General features: G+C 52.9%; 2 protein-coding genes across 3 annotated transcripts; both read left to right on the top strand.

The window, feature by feature from the left end:
- The first annotated feature begins 272 nt into the window (after positions 1-272).
- On the top strand, positions 273-6378 carry AOC2 (amine oxidase copper containing 2). 2 transcript variants are annotated; one of them, XM_043467841.1, is made up of 4 exons: positions 273-2747; positions 4698-4794; positions 5218-5347; positions 5638-6378. In XM_043467841.1, exons 1-4 carry the CDS (start codon positions 1160-1162, stop codon positions 5902-5904), a joined length of 2082 nt encoding a protein of 693 aa, XP_043323776.1. In that variant the 5' UTR covers positions 273-1159; the 3' UTR covers positions 5905-6378. The 2 variants fall into 2 exon arrangements, with proteins under 2 accessions (XP_043323776.1, XP_043323768.1); XM_043467833.1 differs by having other exon boundaries at positions 4698-4983.
- Positions 6379-6508: 130 nt separating this feature from the next.
- Positions 6509-13485, top strand: AOC3 (amine oxidase copper containing 3). The gene is made up of 4 exons (XM_043467819.1): positions 6509-8541; positions 10021-10306; positions 10803-10932; positions 11679-13485. Exons 1-4 carry the CDS (start codon positions 6942-6944, stop codon positions 11952-11954), a joined length of 2292 nt encoding a protein of 763 aa, XP_043323754.1. The 5' UTR covers positions 6509-6941; the 3' UTR covers positions 11955-13485.
- The last annotated feature ends 561 nt before the right edge of the window (positions 13486-14046 follow it).

The raw sequence follows: 14046 nt of genomic DNA, 5'->3' as shown, positions 1-14046 counted from the left end.
TTGCCTTCAACCCTGACAATATCCCAGCTCCTTTCTTCCTTCTCCAGTAATACCCTAAACTGTCAGTAGAGGGTGCTGTAGTTCCATGTGTGGGGAATCACCTGGCTTGAGGCACACCCCACCCCATCGTTTTCTTTATACAATACTTCTCTCTGAATAATGTCTTAAGTTTCTTGAGGATATGCCAGGGACTCCTGGTTCTGACTTTCAAATGACTTGGAGGGCTGTCTGGGATCTTAGCTCCCTCTGAAATAAAAGTTTCCTTAACTTCCACCTTGCAGAGTAGCGTACTGATATCCATTGATCTGGGATCCATCGTCTCTGCAAAAAAAAGACTTAAGGTCTTGAATGGTGGAGGAACATCTCTTCTATTCTGTTTCAGAGATCAGTACCTGTAGCTGACCGTTTTTGAATGCCTGCCCCGTGTCAAGCTCTGTGAAGCACTTTATCTGCGTGATCACATTTATTCTTCATGAATCTCTAGGGTAGTTTTATCCCTTCTTTATAGATCAGGACACTGAGTCTCATGATAAGTAAGTCCCCTGAGGTCACGCCGCTTCAGGACCTGTGATTGGGATACAAATTGACTGCTGTGGCCAGGTCTTCACCACTCGTTTCTCAACTGGCTAGATGGAAGAGGCCTGAGACTACAGACCAAGGGCTTTGCCTTAGGCATCTGGCAGAACACAGTGCTTACTGCTGAACTGGGCAGTGGATCCTGGAAATACTGGGGTGGTGCCTGCCAGAAGGTAGGAAAGTGGCCAGAGTGGTTGCATGTGGCTCATAGGACTTGATCGGGCATCTGAGATTTGCATTCTTCCTCAGACCCATGCTGGGCAGAAGGTAGAGTTTAGCGTCTATACAAATGCCCTCTAATCTGCTCTAAATGATGGCGCTTGGGAGTGGGTACTGACCGTGCTGCTGGGAGGAGTTCAGGGATGGGCTGAGGCGATGCACGTGGAAGTCGTACCTTGAGCCAAACCACAGAACAGAAAATTGGAGCAGAATTACACAAATCAAGGTCAGAAATTTCCCGTCCAACCCACAGGGTGGAGTTTTCGCTATTCCTATCCATCCTCCTGAATATAAACCCTGATTTGATGTCAGTAACTGGAAGGAACAGCTGGTGGGACTCTCCTTTCAGCTCTCAGCATTCACCATGAATCTCAAGGTAGTCCTCGTGTTCCTGGCACTGTCTCTCATCACCATCTTTGCCCTGGCCTATGTCTTGCTGACCAGCCGTGGTGGCTCCAACCTGCCTCCCCGCTGCCCCTCTGTATCCCCCCGTGCCCAGCCCTGGACACACCCTGGCCAGAGCCAGCTGTTTGCAGACCTGAGCCGAGAAGAGCTGACAGCTGTGATGAGCTTCCTGACCCAGAAGCTGGGGCCAGGCCTGGTGGATGCAGCCCAGGCCCAACCCTCAGACAACTGCATCTTTTCGGTAGAGCTACAGCTGCCCCCCAAGGCTGCAGCCCTGGCCCACCTGGACAGGGGGAGCCCCCCACCTGCCCGGGAGGCACTGGCCATCGTCTTCTTTGGCGGACAACCCCAGCCCAATGTGACTGAGCTGGTGGTGGGGCCGCTGCCCCAGCCCTCCTACATGCGGGATGTGACCGTGGAGCGTCATGGGGGTCCCCTGCCCTATCACCGACGCCCCATGCTGGCAACCGAGTCTGCCCAGATGTGGACGCATCTGAAAGAGGTGGAGTTCCCCAAGGCCCCAGTCTTCCTGGCTTCTGTCTTCAACTACAATGGCTCCACTTTGGCGGCTCTGCATGCCACCCCTCGTGGCTTGCGCTCAGGGGACCGTGCTACCTGGATAGCCCTCTACCATAACATCTCAGGTGTCGGGATTTTTCTTCACCCCGTGGGGCTCGAGCTACTGCTGGACCATAGGGCCCTGGACCCTGCCCATTGGGCTGTCCAGCAGGTTTTCTACCTCGGGCACTACTATGCAGACTTGGGTCAGTTGGAATGGGAGTTTAAGGCTGGCCGGCTGGACGTGGTTAGAGTTCCTCTACCCCTGCCAGATGGGGCCTCTTCCCTCCGCTCCCGGGTCTCCCCAGGCCCTCTGCCCCCTCTTGAGTTCTCACCTCAGGGCTCCCGGTACAGCGTCCAAGGGCACCTGGTAGAGTCTTTCCTCTGGACATTTACCTTTGGCCATGGGGCATTCAGTGGCATGAGAATTTTTGATGTTCGGTTCAAGGGTGAGCGAGTGGCCTATGAAGTCAGTGTCCAGGAGTGTGTGTCTATCTATGGCGCCGATTCACCCAAGACCATGATGACCCGATACCTTGATAGCAGCTATGGACTTGGCCGGCACAGCCGAGGCTTGGTGCGGGGAGTAGACTGCCCCTATCAGTCTACCATGGTGGACACCCACGTGTTGGTGGGTCAAGGGGCAGTCCAGCTGCTCCCGGGGGCTGTGTGTGTATTTGAGGAGGCCCAGGGACTACCCCTCCGAAGGCACCACAATCAGCTTCAGAGTCACTTCTATGGTGGTTTGGCCGGCTCTGCCCTCGTAGTCAGGTCTGTGTCCTCTGTAGGCAACTATGACTACATTTGGGACTTTGTATTGCACCCAAATGGGGCACTTGAAGGGCGGGTCCATGCCACGGGCTACATCAACACAGCTTTCCTGAGCAGGGGAGAGGAGAGCCTCCTCTTTGGGAACCGCGTGGGGGAGCGAGTGCTGGGGGCGGTGCACACACATGCCTTCCACTTCAAGCTGGACCTGGATGTGGCAGGTGAGTGCCCCGGGGGATGAGGATGGAGAGTTGGGGTGGGCCAGAGGGAAGGGAGACCCCCACATCAAGCCCAAAGAGGTAAGAGGGTGGCATTTCAGTACCACAGTTTATTGTGGCAACAGCAGGGGCTGATGTGAGTGTTTTGACTGCAGTCAGCCTACTGGGCCTACTGGGTGTTTAGCAGAAGATAGGTTTCCACTGCCTGGCCCCTCTGACCTGCAATTTTAAAATGAAACATAATGGCCATGCTGAGCTATCTGGCTGCCGTAGCCTGTCTGTGAGTAGGGAACTGGCCTTCTCAGGCTGGATGCAGCTGGAGCTGGGGCTCTGAGTACATTGTTATTCTGAGAGACTGTGGAGGTGGGGAAAGCAAGGGGATGAGCAGAGGGAGGTAGGAAGCAGTGTCTAAAGAGGTTTAAAGAGTGGAGGTAGTGCTGGGGCTTGAGAGAGGGAGGCGCTGGCTAGGGGCTGCTCCCACAGGATTTCAGATGACTGGGGAGACAGCATAGGGGCCCAGGCGCCTTCTGGGGAGGCCCAGCCCATTCCTGCCAGCACGCGTCATCACAATAGGCTCTCCGGTGACACGGCGCGCCTGCAACAGACTTGATGCAAATGTAGAGGGATTTCTCCAGTAGGCTTTAAGCACCAAGGGGGCTTTCTCCTCTTGACATTTTTTTTGTCCAGTTCAGAAAATAATTAACCAAATCAGCCTGTTCGCCCAGAGAGAAAATTTGGAATCCGCCAGACCCTGTCTGTTTTACAGTTACAGAAATCGAGGAGGGTGGGGGGGAGATGGGTCAGAAAGTGGCTGCCTGTATATAATGCACCATAACTCGGCATATTTCTTGTGAAACATTTTCATATCCTCTTGAGTATAAAGATGGCACATGTGCCTCTGTGTGTGTGTGTGTGTGTGTGTGTGTGTGTGTGGTGTGGAGGGGAGGAGAGCTAAGAAAATAGCATGATGGAAATGCTAGTATTAACTAGATTATTCTTTGACAAATTCGGTATATGACTATTTTCTGATTTGAAGTTTTCTCTCCAGCACTTTGACGTTAAAAAACCTTGTCTTAGGACGTAAAATCAAGTAACACTGGATCCTTAGAGGACGCAGTGCGGGCTGGTGCTGTGGGCCAGAGGTTGTGTCAGGCGCCTGCACAGAGGGCAGTAGCTGCATTCAGGACAGCTCCCTTGTTCCAGCGCCTTCCTGGGAGTCAGACTGGAAGGAACTGACAGTCTGAACCTGCAGCAAGAGTATAAGTGTTTCAGGGATCACCCCAGACAATTGAAAGATACAAATGTATTTATTTGTGAAAAAGACAAAGTGGTCCCTGCCAAATTGAGAAGAGAAGAAAAACAAAGCTTCAGAGTCAGGAGGAGTGTGCAGGGCACCAGAAGAGGGGATCAGGTTTTTCCAGCCAGCTTCTCCAAGACAAAAATCCCTTTCATAGTTAGAAGAATGTTGTTAGCCACCTGTGTGTGCTTTTCCATTTATGGAGCTCAGCCATAGAACAACTTTTTTTAATGCCTAGTGTAGAGATTCACAAGGTGAATCAAATGTGCTTCACTACAGAGAAGCAAATAATTGGTCCAAGGTCTATTGGATAGACCAGGGCCCAGAAAGCTGCAGCGATAGAAATACATGCCTGCCTTGTCCAGTCTGTTAGCCACCAACCATAGGTAGCTGTTGAGCACTTGGAATGTAGCTAGTGTGACTAAGGAACTGAAGTTTTAAGTTGAAAGAGCCGCTTGTAACCGGTGGTAGCTATTAGACAGGGCAGGTTCAAAGAAGATCGGCTAGCCCTCAAGTCCAGACCTGGCTCCCAGCGCAGAGTGCTCTCTGCTGGGCTCTGCGGCCGTTTTTCAGGCCAGTGCAGTGGGCATCACGGAGATGACAAGGGACCTGTCTCACCTGGTGTGGAACTCCTCTCCCTCCCCTCACCCTGGCAGGGCTGAAAAACTGGGTGGTAGCTGAAGACGTGGTGTTTAAACCTGTGGCAGCCCCTTGGAGTCCGGAGCACCAACTGCAGCGCCCACAGCTGACTCGGCAGGTCCTGGGAAGGGAGGACCTGACGGCTTTTTTCTTGGGGAGCCCCCTTCCCCGCTACCTTTACTTGGCTAGCAACCAGACTAATGCCTGGGGTCATCAGCGCGGGTACCGAATCCAGATCCACAGCCCTCTTGGCATACACATGCCGCTGGACAGCACCATGGAGAGGGCCCTCAGCTGGGGGAGGTGAGGAGGGCCCCGGGGACTGGGTGGTAGGGAAGGGCTGGTCCCCTTCCCATCCCAGCTCTTAAGAGACCCCAGCTCACTAACCTCGGTGGACCCTTCACCCCTGGATCTCTCAAATCCAAGCAGATAATGGGATGGGAATCAGTCTCACACAGAACCTGAGCCAAAGGCTATCTGGGCTGTCCAGGCCCTTGATGTTTCCTGACATTGCCTTCCTACAACATTCCCGGTCAGATACCAGCTTGTGGTGACCCGGAGGAAGGAGGAGGAGTCCCAGAGCAGCAGCATCTATTACCAGAATGACATCTGGACAGCCACTGCGGCCTTTGCTGACTTCATCAACAATGAGACCCTCTTAGGAGAGGTTGGTAGCCCTAGGGGCAGAGGACCAAGGCTCCCCTGAGCCTAGTGTCATGGCTGTAGGATGGAGGGAGTGGTAGGTTTCCAGCTCTTAGGTTAGGGGCCAGGGAGTCCGCTGATGACCAACATGGCTCATCCCTCTTAGGGTGAGATTAGCTCTGGGACCAAACTACAGCTTCTCACATGGATGAGAAGCCTGTTATTTGGGCCTGGGGCTGGAGACTGGGGATCGTGGCTGAGGGGAGGTTCTCTGGGTCTTGCCTCCAAAATCTCCAGCTCCTCCTCTTCCTGCAGGACCTGGTGGCTTGGGTTACAGCCAGCTTCCTGCACATCCCCCACGCTGAGGATGTCCCCAACACAGTGACTCTGGGGAACAGAGTTGGCTTCTTGCTCCGACCCTATAACTTCTTTGACGAGGACCCCTCCATCTTCTCCCCTGGCAGTGTCTACTTTGAGAGAGGCCAGGATGCTGGGTTCTGCAGTGTGAATCATGTGGCCTGCATTCCCCACCTGGCAGCCTGTGTCCCGGACCTGCCGCCTTTCTCTTACCAAGACTTGTAGCCCTGAGTGTGCGGAGGGACATGGGTAGGGCAGGGTGGTGGTGGTGCTAAGACCTGTACCTTCCTTCCTATTTCCACTTCCTGCTCTCCTGACACTCGACCCTTGGGAAATAGCCTCCTACCACAGAAATCCCCATATACCCTGTTGGTAAACTCCTGTTTCCAGTTCATTGTCTTAAAAATGATGAATTTATACAAATGATGCCGTTGTTAAAATATTCGCAAAAAACATCACAAATCCTACCACTCAGAAATAGCTGGTATTCACATTTGGTGAATGTTATACCAGACATTTCTTTATGCATGTGCATTGAAATGGAAAAATAGAATTTTTTAAAAACCTCATGGTGTGTGTAATTTATAATAAAGAGTATTATGAGATTTTTACTTGAATTTCTTCCATCTGACTTTTGAAGTATCTAGAATCCCCCAGAGAATATTAGGGATTCTAGCCAAGGAAATTAGCCAGGGAGAAGAGGGGGCAAGGGGGACAGACCTGGCCAAGAAATGTTGCTTGGGAAACTGAAGAAGGGGGTTGGGGGGTGTTCTTGGAAGGAGGACAATAGTTCCAGTTGCAGGAAAGGAAACATCTGGCCTGGGGAAAGTGGGGGCTGGGGAAAGAAGGGGGGTTGAGGGGGACAAGGGGCTGCCCCCCTCTAGCATTTCTATGCATTTCTGTGCTCATTCTGGTTAGCTGCATTATTTTGAAATCCCCACCACCCCTTCCCCGTACTCCAGATCTCCCCTGACCCAGAGAGCAGAATCTGAATTGGGAGTCTGGAAGACAAAGCCATGTAAGGTCTGTGGAAATCGCTGCTGCCCTGCCATAGCCCCGCCCCCGCTGCCCCAGCCGCCCCACCCCGCCCCCAGCCTTCCCATGCTCTTCCCACCTTCTGTTTCCTTTGCAACGGAATACTGAAAACTTCAGCCAGAGTCCAGGAACCCTCAATACAGGAGCCAAAAGAGACCCTCTTCTGCTGGCCTGAGAACACAAGTCTCCAGTTTGGTTCAATCCTCTGTCTCTCTATTCATGGGACCATGAACCAGAAGACCACCCTGGTGCTCCTCGCTCTGGCTGTCATCACCATCTTTGCCTTGGTGTGTGTCTTACTAGTTGGCAGGGGAGGAGATGGGGGTGAAGCCAGCCAACCTCACTACTGCCCCTCCGGAACCCCCAGTGTCCACGCCTGGACACACCCTGACCAGAACCAGCTGTTTGCAGACCTGAGCCGAGAAGAGCTGACAGCTGTAATGAGCCTCCTGACCCAGAAGCTGGGGCCAGACCTGGTGGATGCAGCCCAGGCCCGACCCTCAGACAACTGCATCTTCTCGGTAGAGCTGCAGCTGCCCCCCAAGGCTGCAGCCCTGGCCCACCTGGACAGGGGGAGCCCCCCACCTGCCCGGGAGGCACTGGCCATCGTCTTCTTTGGTGGACAACCCCAGCCCAATGTGACTGAGCTGGTGGTGGGGCCGCTGCCCCAGCCCTCCTACATGCGGGATGTGACCGTGGAGCGTCATGGGGGACCCCTCCCATATTACCGACGCCCTGTGCTTCTCCAAGAGTACCTGGACATAGACCAGATGATCTTCGACAGAGAGCTGCCCCAGGCTGCTGGTGTCCTCTACCACTGCTGCTCCTACAAACAAGGAGGAAGGAACCTGGTGACCATGACCACAGCCCCCCGCGGTTTGCAATCAGGTGACCGAGCTACCTGGTTTGGCCTCTACTACAACATTTCAGGATCTGGGTACTATCCGCACCCTGTGGGGTTGGAGCTGCTGGTAGATCACAAGGCTCTGGACCCTGCCCAGTGGACCATCCAGAAGGTGTTCTTTCAAGGCCGCTACTATGAGAGTCTGGCCCAGCTGGAGGAGCAGTTTGAGGCTGGCCAGGTGAATGTGGTGGTGATCCCAGACAATGGCACAGGTGGGTCCTGGTCCCTGAAGTCCCAGGTGCCCCCAGGTCCAACTCCACCTCTGCAGTTCCATCCTCAGGGCCTCCGCTTCAGTGTCCAGGGCAGTCGAGTGACCTCCTCATTGTGGACTTTCTCCTTTGGCCTCGGAGCTTACAGTGGTCCTAGGATCTTTGACGTTCGATTCCAGGGAGAACGACTGGCTTATGAGATCAGCCTGCAAGAGGCTGTGGCTATTTATGGTGGGAATACTCCCGCAGCAATGCTCACTCGCTATATGGATGGCTGCTTTGGCATGGGCAAGTTCGCCACGCCCCTGACCCGAGGGGTGGACTGCCCCTATCTGGCCACCTATGTGGACTGGCACTTCCTTCTGGAGTCCCAAGCCCCCAGGACCCTACACGATGCCTTTTGTGTGTTTGAGCAGAACAAGGGCCTGCCCCTGAGGCGACACCACTCAGATTTTCATTCCTACTATTTTGGGGGCGTTGTAGAGACAGTGCTGGTCTTCAGATCTGTGTCAACCTTGCTCAACTATGACTATGTGTGGGATATGGTCTTCCACCCCAATGGGGCTATAGAAATCAAATTCCATGCCACAGGCTATATCAGCTCAGCCTTCTTCTTTGGTGCTGCCCACAAATATGGAAACCAGGTTCGGGAGAACACACTGGGCACCATCCACACCCACAGTGCCCACTACAAGGTGGATCTGGATGTGGGAGGTAAGACGTGCTGGCAGAGGCAATGATTCTGGACAGGAGGTTGAGGAGTTGTCACTATTTGCTTTGGGTTTGATGGAGGTTTCCCAGGAAAGGAAGATGTGGGTATGCGGTTTTGGACTTTGATGTTTTCTTTTACTTGGATGGGAGAGTGTTGGCTGTTGAATTTCCCTGTGATCTTAGCTCACTGGCTGGGTGCAGAGATGCCAGACTCCAACCACATGACCTCATTAGAAAATCTTGGGAAACAGCTAAGCTTAGAGAAGAGACAGTATCTGGGCTAAGGGTCTTCTTTGCCCTCTTCCCTCCCTGGCACCTATATGGGCCCCCCTTGAGTGAGGCAGACATTTTTTTTCAGCTTATATGTGTCTGCCTGCATTGCCGGTGTTGGGGAAGATCTGGGTGCATTCCACTGAGTCCCTGGCACATGCAGGCCAGCCCTGGCTATCCCTGGGTGCACATTTCCTTGGCAGGTGGGCCCTCCTCCTCCTTGAGTTTTCATCTCTGGGCACAATCCATTTAAATGTGAAGGGTAGAGAGGATACTGTGGAATATTCCAAAAAGTTTCTGGAGTTGGTGGTCCCAGAGAGCCAAGGGAATGGGATATGTAGGAGTCCATGACATTTCACTGTTGTTCCCCACATTGACTTCATCACCAGATTTTTCTTTCTGTTCTGCTGCTGAAATATCTCCAACCCGTCGCCTGGCCTTCCTGCCAGTCCCCTCTGGGCGCCAGGCCTCTCTTTGCTACTTCGACTCTTCTTCCCCTCAGATCCAGGGTTCACCCTGTGCTCAGAGGGACCTTCCAGCCCAGGCCAGCCTGCCCCCTCACACACTTCCCACTTGCCCCATCACTAATGGATTCCCAACTGCAAAAGGACTGCCAAGACCTGTCCCTTTAGAGGGCAGCTGCCACCTGCCTTCCAGATTCTTCCCTATGCTGTTTTAGCCACATCTTCACCCTCTGTGTCCCCAGAAACACACACAATAGGTGACAGTTGGGCTTCTTTGCTTTTGCTCCTCTTTTGCCCCAGCCTTGAATACCCTGCCATGCCATCTCGGATGGTGACATCCTTAAGGCCAGGCTGAAACGTGGACCAGAACTGCCTCTCTTCCTGTCTGTACCTGGCTTCCTCTAACTGTGCTCCTCTCACACTGTAGGCTCCTTAGGGCTTGGCCTTCCTCAGACTTCTGTGAGAGCAGAAGGGTAAGGTTGCATTCATTAGAGTGTCCCCAGCACTGAGCACAGGTGTCTTCACTGATGAGTGTGAAACAAGGATGGAGTGAAATCCTCGAAGAAACATTTCACAGGTCACCAGCTTTGGCTGAAAGATGTGGACATCCTGGAATGAGGAGAGGGAAGCAGGGGACACACTCAGTCTGGTCTTCTCTTCGGCCCCCACTCTGAAGCCAGGTGCAGGCAGAGTCTGAGGGGTGGGGCAACTGCCTGACCAGCCCTTCCTCATCCTCTCACCCCCCCAGGACTGGAGAACTGGGTCTGGGCTGAGGACATGGCTTTTGTCCCGATGACGGTACCCTGGAGCCCTGAGCATCAGACTCAGAGGATGCAGGTGACCCGGAAGCAGCTGGAGACGGAGGAGCAGGCCGCTTTCCCCCTGGGAGGGTCCTCCCCTCGCTATCTGTACCTGGCCAGCAAGCAGAAAAACAAGTGGGGGCATCCTCGTGGCTATCGCATCCAGACAGTCAGCTTTGCTGGGCGGCCGTTGCCCCAGAACAGCTCTGTGGAGAGAGCCATCAGCTGGGGAAGGTGGGTGGGGTGTACTGTTGGAGGGGGTGGATGAGATGAGAAGAGCATCTTGGGAGGGGAAATTGGGAACCCAGTTTAAATCTACATGAGGTGAAGTAAGAGCACAAAACATTTCCTGGTTATCAGAAGGTCTACAGTAAATACATGGTCCGCTTGGAAGGCTAAGGCCCAGGCAGATAAGTCTTTCCTGTTTTCCTGATGCTGTGAAACCCAAAGGGATCAACAGGAGAAGGACATGAAAAGATGTTGGGCTCAGGTCAGAAAAAAAAAAAAAAGGATCACCTAAGTACTGTATCTTTACAAAAAAAAAAGGTGTTGGGCCACCCACTAGATGGGATGTGGGATGTGTAAGAAACCGTCTGCACACTAGGGTGACGTCACAGTGACGATATGGATGAGCTGAGAAGCGGAGGTCCATGGGCTTGGCTCCCTTCCATGATGATCAGGCAGCAGGACAGGGACAGTGACCATGGACCCCTGACCAGAGCATCTCTAGGTACCAGCTGGCCGTGACCCAGAGGAAGGAGACAGAGCCCAGCAGCTCCAGCGTCTTCAATCAGAATGACCCCTGGACTCCCACCGTGGACTTTGCTGACTTCATCAACAATGAGACCATTGCTGGAAAGGTCAGCTGACTGTGGGAGATGAGGGAGGGGTGGAGCACACAGAGATCAGCCCCACCTTCTCTTAGGGTGTGGGCCCCGAAAACCCTGTGATCACCTCAAGGGCTGAGCTGACTCCTGCTTCTGTGCTTTTGTGGATCTGCTCACTACTTGTGGAGGGAAGCTTCTTTTTCTGGGAGTTCATCTGCAGATCCTGGCTGAGGTTCCAGTCTTTCCTCGAGAGGCAGCAGATCTCTCAGTCTCTGCTCTGTGGACTGAGTCCTTTAAGTGTCCCAGGATTCAGAAGGGCTGGAATGACCAGGGAAGATCATATCTCTTATACCTAAAGCTTCATTTCTGTCTTCACCACAAAAGGATTAATTTCCAAATGCTGAACTTTTCTGCCACCCAAACCTGATCTACCCTCCTCCATTTCCTTCCTTCAGTTACAGTTTGGGAATTCTCCTGCAGTGTCAGGGGAGGTGCTGAAGTAGCCTGTGAGTGTCGTCATTTCTCTGGGGATAGGTAGGCTGATGGCGATGTGATAGGAAATGTCAGAGATGGCAGCTGCAGCCTGGGACACTGAAGGCTGGTGTCGCTTCTAATATGAAGTTGATTCTTTATGCTTTGACTTCTGGGCTACTATGAAAAAAACGTTTAAAAATTTAAAACCCTCTTGAGTGATGGTGGGCTCCCAAAGTGAATTCTGTGGGAGGCAGAGGTGTCCTTAGCAGCGCCAGGCCTCATGACCATCTTTCTTCCCCCTCTAGGACTTGGTGGCCTGGGTGACAGCCGGTTTCCTGCACATCCCACATGCAGAGGACATTCCCAACACGGTGACAGTGGGGAATGGTGTGGGCTTCTTCCTGCGACCCTACAACTTCTTTGACGAGGACCCCTCCATCAATTCTGCTGACTCCATCTACTTCCAGAAAAACCAGGATGCTGGGTCTTATGAAGTCAACTCCCTGAATTGCCTGCCCCAGGCTGCTGTCTGTGCCCCTGATCTCCCTGCCTTCTCCCACGGGGGCTTCTTCTACAACTAGGTGTTCCCTGGGATGGGGAATGTGACTGTGACTCCAGGGTCTGGGAGTGTGGGGAGAAGGCCAGGAACTTGGGAGCCTGAGCCCTTTTCTCCCTCCTCTCACCCCAGGGTCCTCTCTCCCGTCCATCGTCCTCCCTTGCTTACCGCCTCACCAGGATCATCCTGAAGCTATGCTGCCTGAATCTGGGGCTTCTCAGCTCTGTTCACCCCAACCTGCTGGGTTCCTGTCACAGAGGAGAGGAGTGGTCAGCCGAGAGTCTGGAGTCATGGTTACACCTTTCCAGAAGACTCTTCGGTTTGGTGTTTTTCATTTTCTTTTCTTTTGTCTTTGCTTGCTGCTTTCCCCAAATCATTTTAGGCCATGCCAGGTCTCTCCTGAGACTCCCCAGTCCTCACATGGGAGGAGAGGATGGGGGCTGTCTCTGGGGATGGTTGCCTAGAGGCCCTGGGCAGGGTTCCTGGCAGGCTTGTGAATCCAGGAGTCCAGCTGGAAGGGGCTCTTTGGCCCATGTTTCCTCTCATCCTGGTCCTCCTTCTCTCTCTTCCTTCTTGCCTCGCCTCCTCCTACTCTTACCTATTGTTATAACCTGGGATTTACCTCTCGGCCCTGAGGGGATGTTCCTCAGCTCTCATTTTTCAACTCTGGTCTGGTCTCCTGACTCTAGGCCTGTGGAAGTCTGAAAATGCAAGGGACCTCCAGCTTGAGAGGACAGTCCCCATCTGTCTCCCTGTGTCTGGGAGCTGCCCCTTCCCCCAGTCCCGGGGCAGGGTGTCTCCCCCATGGTTCTTTCTGCCCATTTGTATGGGCCTGTGTGGCATCCTCTTGCAGAGGATGGTCGTGGAGACAGCAGCAGCTCTGTAGCACTGGAGGCGGCTCTGTGGGCGTAGTGGTGATGAGGAGGGGTCACTTTGTGCCAGGTGTGTGGTGTGACCAGTGTCCTCTGAACTTGGCAATAGCCAACATGGGAGACTGGGTGAGCGCCAAGGCTGAGAAGCAGAAAGACCAATCAAACCATGCCACGGGGCCAGAGGCTGACCAATCATGTGTGAGCATGCAAATGAGCCAGGGCCTCTGGGGGTGGAGCCTCCCCCTCAGGCTGTCCCTACAGGATCCGGGGTCTCTCCACCAATGTCCAGAGATTGGACATAATAGAACTGTCCTTCCCTAGAAGATTTGTTAAGTAGGTTCTAATACAGCTTGACAAAGCAGTACTCCGCAGCTATAAAACTGTATCTTTGTATAGAAATTACTTTTCTAAAGGGCAAGGCAATGCATAGAATTGTGTACCAGGCACCTCCATTTGTGTTTTATTGGGGAGGATCATATAAATCCATATTTTCATATCTTTTAGATGCATATTCTGAAGACACGGGTAACACTGGTTGCCTCTGTGAAGAGGAACCAGGAGGTAGGGACTTGGGAGGGAGGAGACTTGATACTACATATCCTTTTGTATATTTTGAATTTTGAACTGTGTGACTGTATTAATATTCATTTATTATTATTCAAATAATAAATGGGGCTAAATAGGTTCTGACTTCATTCTTTAAAGTAGCTTGTCTTTTGGGAAGGGGGAGGGTGGGGGAGGGTGCTCTGCCCAGGGACTCAATTACTTCAAGTGTTTGAGACCCAGAGAAATGGGTGTGGCCTCTGTGCTTAGTCGGCCAATCATGGCCAACTCTTTGTGACCCCCATAGACTGTAGCCTACCAGGCTCCTCCATGGAAGGAATTCTCCAGGTAAGAATACTGGAGTGTGTAGCCTTTTCTTTCTCCAGGGAATCTTCCTGACCCAGGGATAGAACCTGGGTCTCCTATATTGCACAGAGGTGTGGCCTCTGGTGACCCCTTTGCCTCTTCTTGCCAGGAAAAAGCGTTAAATGTCAGGAAATCTTATGCAGTCTCTTGCTCACTCTCCCTGTCTGACTCACTTCAAAGAGGAGGAATGAGAGGCAATGGGGAGGGGTGGACTTCCATCTGCTGGAAGCCCAGGTAGGGCTGGGAGGTGAAGGACAGGAAATAGATTTCATCTGATCTGAGGGAGAATATATCCAGGGAGCACAGAAGCTTCTTCTCCCTTGTGTCCTGCTCCAA

The sequence above is a fragment of the Cervus canadensis genome, chromosome 1, assembly GCF_019320065.1.
Source record: "Cervus canadensis isolate Bull #8, Minnesota chromosome 1, ASM1932006v1, whole genome shotgun sequence".
Classification (NCBI taxonomy): domain Eukaryota; kingdom Metazoa; phylum Chordata; class Mammalia; order Artiodactyla; family Cervidae; genus Cervus; species Cervus canadensis.
Note: the sequence above shows the minus strand (reverse complement) of the source record. Positions and strands in the feature narration are given on the sequence as shown.

Bases quoted from the DNA above. Each gene is read 5' to 3' on its own strand.
- AOC3 (XM_043467819.1), top strand. From the start codon at position 6,942: ATGAACCAGAAGACCACCCTGGTGCTCCTCGCTCTGGCTGTCATCACC. The intron at 8,542-10,020 runs GTAAGACGTGCT...TCACCCCCCCAG, and splicing joins GGTGGATCTGGATGTGGGAG to GACTGGAGAACTGGGTCTGG. The intron at 10,933-11,678 runs GTCAGCTGACTG...TTCCCCCTCTAG, and splicing joins ATGAGACCATTGCTGGAAAG to GACTTGGTGGCCTGGGTGAC.
- AOC2 (XM_043467833.1), top strand. From the start codon at position 1,160: ATGAATCTCAAGGTAGTCCTCGTGTTCCTGGCACTGTCTCTCATCACC. The intron at 2,748-4,697 runs GTGAGTGCCCCG...TCACCCTGGCAG, and splicing joins GCTGGACCTGGATGTGGCAG to GGCTGAAAAACTGGGTGGTA. The intron at 5,348-5,637 runs GTTGGTAGCCCT...CTCTTCCTGCAG, and splicing joins ATGAGACCCTCTTAGGAGAG to GACCTGGTGGCTTGGGTTAC.